This window comes from Megalops cyprinoides, chromosome 16 (genome assembly GCF_013368585.1).
Source record: "Megalops cyprinoides isolate fMegCyp1 chromosome 16, fMegCyp1.pri, whole genome shotgun sequence".
In the NCBI taxonomy this organism is placed as follows: Eukaryota; Metazoa; Chordata; class Actinopteri; order Elopiformes; family Megalopidae; genus Megalops; species Megalops cyprinoides.
The window spans coordinates 537,359-549,014 of NC_050598.1; the positions used below are offsets into that span (position 1 = coordinate 537,359).

General features: G+C 44.4%; 1 protein-coding gene across 1 annotated transcript in view; it reads right to left on the reverse strand.

Annotated features, from left to right (window-relative positions):
- The window catches only part of atg2a (autophagy related 2A), a 31,091-nt gene extending 20,621 nt beyond the window's left edge, over nucleotides 1-10,470 (reverse strand). The window contains exons 1-11 of the mRNA XM_036547794.1: nucleotides 9,945-10,470; nucleotides 9,368-9,530; nucleotides 8,599-8,748; nucleotides 8,170-8,272; nucleotides 5,805-5,943; nucleotides 5,137-5,298; nucleotides 4,884-4,983; nucleotides 2,461-2,616; nucleotides 1,298-1,419; nucleotides 1,077-1,152; nucleotides 139-409 (exon numbers count right to left, since the gene is read on the reverse strand). Of these exons, the coding sequence (XP_036403687.1) occupies nucleotides 139-409; nucleotides 1,077-1,152; nucleotides 1,298-1,419; nucleotides 2,461-2,616; nucleotides 4,884-4,983; nucleotides 5,137-5,298; nucleotides 5,805-5,943; nucleotides 8,170-8,272; nucleotides 8,599-8,748; nucleotides 9,368-9,530; nucleotides 9,945-10,115 (1,613 nt within the window). The 5' untranslated portion in view covers nucleotides 10,116-10,470. The remainder of the gene's footprint in view (nucleotides 1-138; nucleotides 410-1,076; nucleotides 1,153-1,297; nucleotides 1,420-2,460; nucleotides 2,617-4,883; nucleotides 4,984-5,136; nucleotides 5,299-5,804; nucleotides 5,944-8,169; nucleotides 8,273-8,598; nucleotides 8,749-9,367; nucleotides 9,531-9,944) is intronic.
- Between the last annotated feature and the right edge of the window lie 1,186 nt (nucleotides 10,471-11,656).

Here is an 11,656-nt window from a genome sequence, read left to right on the forward strand (position 1 = left end):
AATGAGGCAGCCTCATGCAAGCTGTACAGCACGAAAGGGGTATGATGAGCCAGTGGGAAAGGTTGTATCATCAGTATTGTTGAAGGTGTGTTTGCCAGCACAATATGACACATGTTGGTGTGCCTGTGTGTTGAATACCTGAGGTGGGAATGTGGGCAGGCTTTGGCAAAACTCTCTCTCAGGTGTCTGAAGTCTCTTCCACTGAACATGCTGTCCTTGAAGTAGGCCAACTCCTGGAAAAATACCCTTGACACCTCAGCCAATGAGGATCGCCCATTGGAATCAAGTGACCCAAAGAGACCAGTGGGAGGCTCCTGCTCCAGTAGTGTGAGGGTGACCCCGCCCAGGGAGAGGCGGACCAAACCATCAGGCTTGAGGGACTCTGATTGGATACGATGGGACGAGCGACCTTGCAAAGATAATTTTTAAAAGGTTTTTGAGTTGTAATTTACACAGACTTGTAATATAACCAGAATATAATAAATATGCCCCTAAACAGGCAGTTCATGAAACGTGTTGACTTCAAGCCCCAATTCGAAAAAGGGGAAAAAATGCCATAGACCATACCAGCAAACTGCTGGAATTTAGAGAGACAGTTCTGATTAGCATAAATCTGAGTGCAGTGAGCCCAACATCATTTATGCAAACTTTGTAAGTGTACTTTAACTCACTTTCACATGTCATGACCACAAGAGTTTATTGAAAAACACCTCATTATACTGTATAAAACTAATTCTGCATGTATGTGTGTGTATTTCTATATGTGTGCATATGTTTACCTGGGGTGTGGCACAGGTATGTGTGCGTTGTGTGTTTGCATGCAGTGTGCATATGCATGTATATCCTAGTTCATGTGTGTATGTATAGCGTGTTAATATCTGTGGTGTTTGCACATGTATATTGGAGCGTGAGTATGTGTATGGTGTGTGTGCATGTATATCAGAGTGTGTGGGTATGGTGCGTGTATTCATGTATGTTGAAGTCTGTGAATTTCCGTATAGTGTGTATACATGTATGTTGAAGTCTGTGTGTTTGTGTGTAGTGTGTATGCAGTATGTGGAAGCGTGTGTGTATACCTGGGATCCGGGTGCTGTGTGGAAGACTGGACAGTGATCCTGGGACAGGGTAGCGTCTTGGACAGTTTGTCATTAACTACAGAGAAACACACAGCTCAGTTACAGCACTTACGCAGTACTAACAGCAAATATGACACTGCTGCAGATACATATGAAGAGAAGTAGACCAATATTCACACATACATGCATCAGCCCACACATATAGACACACAGATCCTCACCCCAGGAGCAAGGCTTTGCAGACTGTGTAGAGATGACTCCATGTCACTGTCTGACAACTCGCTACTTGAGCATGCAGACATCACACTGCTGCTCATGCCAGTACCCATGGAGTAGAACATCTCTGAGGCAATGAGGGAGGGAGGTGGAAAGAGAGGGAGAGAGAGAAAGGGAGGACAGGAAAGAGAAGGAAAAACAAACAAGATTTTACTCAGGGGTGCCAAGTATAACAGCGCTACAGCAGTACTGTTCAACATCTACATTGATGAACTGGCCACAGTGTTGGGGCAGTCCTCAGCTCCTGGGTTCATTCTACATCTCTCCCCCTCTCCCTCTCCCCCTGTTTCATCTCATCTTCTGCCAGACCTGGGCCATGGCAGTAAAAACGAAAAAGTCAAAAATAATGATTTTTCCAACAAAAGATCCAGATTTTAGGGAAACTGACACAATTTTACATTACAAACAAAGACCACTGCACAGATTATATTTTTAGGCATCAGAAAGCTCTTCAGTAAGTTTCAAACTGAAGGAGGGTATTTCATGCCATAACGAGAAAAAAATCTTACTCAAAATCACAATCTGCATTTGGCTAAGAATATTCGAATAGAATAGAATATTCAACCCTCTTGCCCTGTCTGGCAGTATCCTACAAAAGAGTTGAGCCCTGAAAGAGTGTCCCACTGCTCCTGAGGCTCACTACAGTAACCACCTCTAACTCTACATAGCCACAGGACCACTCCACAACTATCAGGATTTGTGAAAGTGCAAAGCAAAATGGCATGCTATCCAGCCCTAAGAAGAGAAGACACTGTGGCATCTGACCACAGCGAAATATCCACAGTAGTGAAACATATAAAGATACAAACATGGCAAGCACAGCCTGGCCATAGACACTGGCAGTCACAGGCAGACTTGTCTAACCAAAGAAGTGGTCAAGACAAGAGCTGCACTTTGTAACCAAATACAAAAAATATGCTGAAATGTCAAAAACTCCCCCCCGCCCCCAGATACCCCAAAATTAGCTGGCTTCCAAGGGGAGAGAAAAGAGGATGTGTTAAACCCGTGGACCAATCTGTCACTGCCTGCAAAAGCCTAAGGGACAGCGTGTGACACAGAGGTGATCTCTTTCCCTCTTCCGCTCCCCTGCCACGGGCGTGGTGCTCACCCCCGTTTTCCAGGCCGCTCAGGAAGGGATTCCCCTGCAGCTCCTGCTCCCCCTCTCCCAGGTCAGACCCCAGTTGCTTGCTCAGGTCCTCCTCTATCAGACGCAGGTCCTCTGAGCCCAGAGGTCGGCTGGGGCTGCCCTCACCGCCTCTGGGATCTGCACAAGAGACAGGACAGAGGAAAAGAAAGAGCGAGAGAGAAAGAAAGAGAGAGAGAGAGAGAGAGAGAGAGGGAGAGGAGGAGAAGGAGAAACAGAGAAAAGGAAAGAGAAAGGGAGGGGAAAAGAGAGGAGAGATAGAGGGAGGGAGAGGGAGAGAGGACAGAAATAAGGGAAGAAAGGGGTGGGAGGGGAGGAGAGGAGGAAAAGAAGCGGGAAGTGGAGAAGGAAATGTGTATGAAAGGCAGAAGAGAGCTGCATCATGCCACTAGAGAATACAGGAAGGCAATAATATATGCAATTATGTGAATTCAATTTCAAGTGTGTGGCAAGAAGGTGATAAGATTCAGGAGAGTACACTGTAAAATACAGGTGTGACACTCAGGTGTGCTTGCTGTGACATTCAGGCGAGTATGCTGTAAAATATCGATACAAGTTCAGTGGGTGGTAGGCTGCTGGGTGAGTATGCTGTGAGATTCAGGTGTGTTTTCTGGGTGAGTATCCTGTCCCGTTCAGGTATGCTTGCTGGGTGAGTATGCTGTGAGATTCAGGTGTGAGTTTCTTAAGCACTGGACTGAGATTTAGATTCAAGTTTGTTGAATGTTAGGCTATGACATGCAAAGGCAAGTCTGGTTGGAAACATTCAGAAGAGACACTGAAGTAACTCAAAAGGGTGGCAGAGGTCAGGATGGCACTGTGATGTGTTTCTGTAGAGGTGACCACAAGAGTAGGAGATTGGGGGGACACTGTGCCCACTGTCAGTTGTGTGATTTGTGCTTTAAAGAAAATAATTCAACAGTATTGATCATTTTGAATGAGCCTGTACAATTACAGAAAACAGAAACTAGAAAGCCACAACAGCCCAAGGACAAGCCCAACGAATCTCTGCATAGGAAGAATGAATCCTGAAGCAAGGACACAGATGGTTAAAATTACTACATCAGTTATTTTTATGCACTTCACAGTTCAACTATAGCCGTTTTCACATATGAAATTCGGACAATGTCCGGAGAATCAGGTCCGCACATTGTCTGGAGTTGCCCTTTCATACATGAAGCACATAACAGGAGCTTGTCCGTGTCAGACGCGCCCTCGCCTACTGGAAATACTCCGGTTTGGTTTAGGCGAGGGGTGGCGCCTGGGTAGAGCGTGCAAGAGGTAATGTCTTACCTTTCGGTGGTACGGGCACATAATGTGGCACAGAGGAGGAGAAGGCGAACATAGCTATTGTACTTTTGGGTAGCCTATAAAAAATGTCACACATCGCCATCCAAATGGTGCTACCGGTACACATAATTTATTATTAATTATACAACTACTAACTATCTCTTTAAGGATCATTGGACTCAAAATAGCATGTATTTGGACGTATCTGCAATGTCAACAAAAGAGTGGAAAGCAATATACAGGCACGCAGAAAAAAGTACGACGCAGATGTTTGTATTCTTCTGGTTTCGCGCCAGTCGCATGATAGAAAGATAGAAACGTCATCAACACGCCCACTCGCTAGCCATGGATTCTCCGGAACATGACCTGCTCTATTCACACATGGACTCGGACATTAGATGGACTTTGTACTAGGGAGCTGGCAGAGTGAAGTCCGTCTCATGTCCAGTCCAACCGATTCGGACATTTGCGTTCTCACATACAGCTCCTCCGGGTAATGGCTAGATAAGTTCCGGCTTTCAGTGCATCTCTGAAAGGGGCTTTGCCATATCTGGGCCAGCCAAAATTTAGTGCGGGCATCCAAATGTGCTCTGCCTCTGTTGAACAGCTAGCAAATTGAACAAAGCCCCTGTTACAATAGCTAACAGCCTAACATAGCTAGCTGGGTAATTGGCTACATTAGGCTATCAGCAAACATAACAGGGGCTATATTCACTTCCAATTATGCAGATTTCTTGGATATTTAGTGCTAACAATAATACAGGGGCAGAAAGATCTTGAGGGCGAGCTCACAGTATTGTAAGATGTACGAGTGGAGCATACACAACAAGAGGGGGAGGAGATGGATTTCTGTACTGCACAGAAGTACAAGCACCACACAGCTGATTTTTGTTCTGTAGGCAAAATAATTCGAATTATTACATTTTTTTATTCAGGTAAATATTTTCAACTTCCTCCAATACTGGGGGGTGTACCCCCTATCCCCCTACACCCCTACAGGTAACTACAACTACAAGGGGTGAACCTATGTGCTGTAGAGGTCACAATAGGTCAGCAGTGTACCTGTGTGCTGTAGATGTGACTAAAGGTGAGCAGTGTACCTGTTCCAATGCAGAGAGCAGACAGTAGGTCCATAAGGTGGGTGATCTGGTTGGGAGATAGCAGCAGATGGAGACAGCCTACCTTCCCATCGAGCTCCACCTGAGACAGAGAGAGAAAGAGAAAGGACAGGGAGAATGAGTGTCAGGAAGTATACTGTGAACAGGCATACCATCCCATGCCAGTAGGGCATCCTGCAATTTAACCCAACATGGGAGGAAGTGGAATGGAAGTGTGGGGCAGGGTGCAGCATACCTTGGGTCCGGGCAGCACATCGTTCTGCTTGATCTTCACGGTGGTCTCCATGAATCCAGAGCAGCTACCGATCAGCAGAGGCCGCTGTGGCATGGCAGGGGTCTCTGGGGAAGCTACTCCAGGGGAGTTCTCTTCATTCACGCTGCCCCCAACACCTCTGTCCTGGAGTCAGACAACCACCACAGTCACAGCACTGTTGGGTGTCATCTCTCACTGCAGCAGCACTGATCCCAGGTCAGCGCTCACCAAACGAATGCCACTTAAGGGGCTGCCTGTCACTGCAGCAACACTAATCCCAGATCAGCGTTCACCAAACAAGTGTTCACAAGAACTGTCAACATCCAGGGTAACACACTGGTGAGCTGCAACTCACAAACTACTCCATGATCTTCCTTAAACTGGAAAACATGTTTTTCCCCATTATAAAGAAAAAATACAAAACAACACTGCTTTGGTATAATATAGTTTACACGCAACAAAACAACATGCTCAGTTGAGTGTCACTGATTAAAAACTTCAGGCTCTCATCAGTATAAACATGGACCATGTGTAATACTACTAAAAATAAGGAGAAACTGTGTGTCACATACATAACTTAACCATCCAGTCAAGCAGTCCAATCAGCAGTGGAACTGCATGTGTACAGATGTGTGAGCAGGTACAGTTACCTGAGGCATGCCCGTGCTCTCATAAAGCAGCTGCACAGAGCTGAGCTGCAGGATCTTGTGCAGGACAGCAGGGGGTTGGTGGATATCCACAGGCACTGTCTGACTGGAGTCCCGAACCGCCTCATCACAGTAATCCAGCCTGTAACGTAGCACACCGCCACAGGGGATGACAGAGGGTTGGTTTCTCACTGTTGTATGTTTTTTACCTTTCAGTATGATTTTATGTTTACTGCAGTCAATCTTTCACACCGTTGTGACGTTAGCCATGTATGCTAGCTCATATTTAACCCTTTCGCATGCAACTTATTTTTATGCTATGTAGCACGCGTGTTACATTACATGGTTTGTTATGTTTTCATCAGCGTTATTAAGCTTCTCATAGTTTTCAGTTAGCATTTGCTATATTTTTAACACTAAATCGCTGTTTCCTCAAAGCTAAAATTAGCTAGAATTTTTCCAATCTAGTGTTCTAATCACATCATTTTTAGCATACATGCTAAACGGCTAATCACACCGGTGTGACCTTACACGCGAAAGGGTTAAACAAATGGATACGCTGTTGCGTTAATGCGTGAGGTAGTCACGTAGACAGGTCCTGGCAGATAGCTACATATGTCCTTGCAGATATGTAGCCTTTGTTTGCAATAATAAAGGGTTATCGCGTTTAGGAACCGATAAGCAGAACTGAAATTCAATTTCTTTACGGGTACCCAGTACTTGGCATTTTGGTTTCGTTTCTAATTTGTAACCGGGTTTTGGTTCCCAACCCTACTGCCATCTTGGTTTTTCAACTGTCATGGACACTGAACACGTTTATTAAAGACATGATTTGCTTTCAAAAAACAATTGATAACAACACATTTATTCCAAAATGTGTGGCGAGTAATGAGCAACACCTTGAACTCTTTGTATCTTTCTGCCAGTGTTACAGATGTACCTCAAAGACTGACAGATTATTTTATGCAGTACATACCCTAACAAAACAGAAGGGTTCTTTTACGTTAAGCAGCCAAATAAAATGCTACCTTTGGTGACTCATCAGAAATCAAGTTCTATCAGGTTGTGCACATTGTTTGTGCATTTGACTACTGTGCAGAAGGTAGTCTGCTATACTTCCTGGTCATGCACACAAACTAATTTACATTTACATTTACATTTATTTATTTAGCAGACGCTTTTATCCAAAGCGACTTACAAAAGTGCATACAGTAGGTACAGCGACAGTACGGGGACAGGATGTGTACAGTTCCACAATGAGACAGTTCTCAGCTGAGAGCAAGGTCTGTTTGAGGACGCAGTACTATCAGATTTTTACAATTACAGCCTAAAGGGCAACTAATGCCTAGTAGCCGACTACACGATTTTGACAGTGCTTCCAATGGGACTGACAACTCTGCTTGTAGCAACAGTCTGTACATGAATCTGTAAGCTGTCATCTTAACAATAATCTGAGCAGAGTCACAACGGCTATTTTACAATGCTGTCTCTCCCTTTTAGTAGTATTCTATCATCAGAGTCATTGGCAGAACTCTTTGTGTATAGCGCAGCTCTCCTATGCTGGTTTTATACATGCTTATACTGTTTAGTTGTTTTCATTTATATGAGAAATACTGTTCACTATTCAGACCAGAAAAAAGGTTGGAGGCTTATCATTCCAGTTATTGATTATATTTATACATCACTTCTGTTTAGAAGAGCTAACCACACAACAGGATGACTGCACATTAATAACATTAATTTTATTTCATCCAGGACTGGTCTAGGTCCCAGTTTTAATACATTGAGTAGTTAACTGGTGTTTCATTATGTTATATTACTGTCATTTAGCAGATGCTCTTATCCAAAGTGACTTCCATAGGTCACATAGGTCCATTTATATGGCTGGATATTTACTGAGGCAACTGTGGCTTAAGTACCTTGCCCAAGGGTAAAACAGCAGTACCAAAGCACATAATCAAACCAGAAACCTTTCGGTTATCAGTCCTGATCCTTCCCACTACACCACACTGCTGAATTATCAGTTTTCAGTCACAGTTCAGAGTTCAGTTGGCCAAACCATGCCTACACCAGGCTGATCTCTTACATGTATCACAGCGTTTTGGTATTTCAAACCAAGCTTGCTATGTATTTTTTTTTCCCAAGAAACCCCATTTTCAACTACCACCACACTGGAACTTTACGAAAACCCAGTCTACGGCTCCACCCTGGCTCCTGAGCACCCACTTGTGTGAAACCCCAGTACATGTTGCTGATGAAAAACTGCTTCGAATGCTACAGTGAGGAGGGGGACAGGGTGAGAAAGGGGCAGAGGAATTCACGAGGATTCGGAACCTCATTATCCGTGTTAGTTTATACAGTGGCTCACCTTTTAATGTGCACCTCCAAGGCGATGCCAGTGTCAAGGTCCAAGGGCTGGTGCTCAATCCGGACAATGGTGTCCAGGAAGGTGACTTTGATCCGACGCAGCACTGCACATGGCAAGAAATGGGAGCCTCCAATGTAACACACATATATGCAAACATTTGCAGGCTACCGCACACATCAGGATACTGCAACGCTGGCTGGTTAACCGTGCACCTTACACAAATGACCTGAACATCACTTCCAACAATGTGACTGCATGGAGACGACGACGATGATGATGATGTGAACAAAAACTAAGATGCATTACAAAGTTGCAGTATTTCTTCAAGCCTTGTAGCTGCTGAAGGTTGTGTAGCTGTGCACAGGAAGCTATTTTAGATGCATGGAAGAAGGGCAGCTGATATACAATATTCCCCACCAATTCACTCACCCGTTTCTATAGTCTGTGCAAACATCTCAAGCCCCTCCAAAGGTGCGGGTGGCTCCTCGGACGCCTCAGGGGGGTCCTTCAGGCACTCCTGGGCTAGCTGCATGCTGGAGGTCATACATGAGGACCATCCCTGGGAGTCCCAGCTCCCACCTGCACACATACATACATTTACATTTACGTTTATTCATTCGGCAGATGCTTTTATCCAAAGCAAGTGAGGCAGTTAGGCAGAATACAACACAAGCAAAAAGTCGTACAAGGAGTCAACAATATTAGAAGTGCTGCATGACCAGGTTTCAAGAATTCGCCAGACAAGGTACAAGCTAGCTGCTAGAGATATGAGTGCATTAAACTACTAGATCCTTTTTGTTTAGCCACACACACCACTTCAATCTACTGCCACATGTTTAACCATAACACATACTCCAATCCAGTCTACTGCAAAATGTTTAGCCATAGGTAAAAAATGACTATTTTCAGGGTCTGTTTAAGGAAGTGTCACACACTCTAGCTGCATTGTAACAAGAATCCACTTCTTGCTTTCTCTAATATTATTAATTAGACCTTACAGGCTTATTCTGGTCTATAATTCATCAGCAGCCCTATAGTGGATTTTATCTAATGTGCTACCAGTTCAATTAGAAGAAAATATCCACCTTGTGGTTTGCATATTTTTGACCTTATAGACTTGTACTGACATGACTTACAAGGTCGATCAACTGTCACTAGACACAGATTGATCGCCAAAGGCTAGGATTGTGTTACTCACTGGTCCTGTATTTGGGTCTGCATGTCAGCTGGAGGCCGGTGACCACCAGGGTGCAGTGGTCCGTGACCAGCGCCGCCCAGGGGATGGTGACTGCGATGCTGCTCACGAAACCGTCCACGATCTCCAGGGGAGCCCCGACCGACTCTAGCAACTCGTTTACCGCCTGCAGGGTGGAGGGGAGGCAGTGTGTGCGGTGCGGAAAAAAGCCACAATAGAGGTGAAAGGAGAATGTGGATGGAGTGAGCAGGAGAAGGAGGAAAAAAGGGAACAGACATGGAGACCGACGGATGTCCTTAGAGAGTACAGAGAAGCTAGGGAGTATTGCGGAAGGCTAAGAGTGCTGTCTAGTCCCTTACAAGTCACTCTAGGAAACCCAAAATCTATATCACTCCTTGTGGAGATTTGACTTGATTTGTCAGACCAAGTGTAATATAGCAATTTCCTATCCAAAATACGCGCAATATGTTTGCTATGGTTAGCAACGTAACGGTAGCAATGACTGTTATTTAACCAAGAGTTGCGAAAACGCAGTCGTAAAAATACATAAATTGCTGTGTTCGCATTGTTGATTTCTTACCCAGACATCGAGGTTAATATCTCGGATTACCCCGCTGCCGTTGTACAAGTCCAGACTCAGTTGATCCAAACTCAGTCGCTCCTGGAGGAAGTGACCAAGGTAGTGCTGCAGAAGGTACCGACAGGCCCGCTTCTTGATTGAGCCGGACCAAGGGAAGAGCCAGCGGGACATGGGGCCGGAGAGATCGGGGCAAGGGAATGAATTGGTGATGTAGGAAAACGAAAAAGAAAGCGATTCTCAGGTAACTGCATAACAAACAAACAACCGTGTACAATTGAGGAACAAGCCGAGGGAAGGGGGTAGAGGGGCTACGGAGGGAAGCAAAAACCGTCAACTTTTCCCTTCTTGTTTGACACCTAAATTCGGAAATGCTTCGTGTCAGCCACAGAAGAAGCGTTACGCTGTCTTCCTCTCGTTGGCTGCTTCAGCTCGTCTATTTTATATTTTGTCGAATCCAAGCGACAAGTCGTCTCCCGTTTCTCTCTTTCGAGTTGTTTATTGTTTTCATACGCGAACTCAGCGGACAGGACGGCGGCGCTGCGTCATGACGCAATCGTCGCACAAGGAAGGGTGGAAGTGAGAAGACATTTTAGGAAGGTCATACCTTAAAGCAGTGTTTCTCAATCCTACTCCTGGTGGCCCACTGTCCTGCATATCTTCTGTCTATCCTTGCTCTACTTACCTGACTGAACTCATCAGTGGCACTTTTGATTAGCTGAGCACAACTGATTTAATCAAGCAGCAAGGATAGCAAGAAGATACACAGGAGAGGTTTGAGAAACGCTACCTTAAAGCACTGGATCAAGATCAAGATCAAGATTGTAATGGGAAGACATTGTACATATACTGTAATGGGTAGTATTTCTGGACATTTTCCACAAAGTACCAATTATTCATAAAGTGTACACATGCACAAGACCCACACTGGTAGCAATGATAATAATGAACCTAAAGCAATTTCTTCTGTCCTAAACTCTTGTTTTCCTACAAAAAAAATAATGGTTTAATGCACTTGTGACTTTACCAGCTGGCTTGTACCTTGTCTGGCCAATTATTGAAACTTGGTCATACAGCACTACTGATATTGTGACTCCAGATATGGGTTTTGCTTGTGTAGTACTCTGCCTTGCTTGTAAGTTGCTTTGGATAAAAGTGTCTGCCAAATCAATAAATGTGAACGTAATGTAAAGGTAAATATAGCTGCAAGCAGCGGTGAGGGGGCCAAGCAGTCCAGCAGGGCAGAGTCGCCATGGCAACTTCATCTGATCATGTTAAAAGCATGGCTGTAAACACTGATAGCAAGTTTTATGTCGACTGACCAAAGATTGGGTTAACTGAGATATGAGCTCATGTCCTGTTTGGGTCATTTGCCTTTGATTTGGATGTAATGGATGAATGTTTTTGAAAATCAAAAATGCATCAGAGAACTTTTTTGAAGGTTGGTCTGAAGATGATCTGTGCCAGGTTTGAAGATTGATTTTTCATTTTGATCAAGTTCAACATGGCAGCCACATCAATTGAGATAACAGGTTGTCATATGTCAGCTTTGGGATTAAGCAAGCTATCAGCATACATAAGAATCAGGTTTTTCAAGCGAAATACATCAACAGTTATTAGCAGAGACAAATTTTTACTTATTACAGCACCCCCCAGTGGTCAAATGACAAAACTTTTTTAGCACAACCTCAGGAAGATGTCTTGAGTCCATGTAC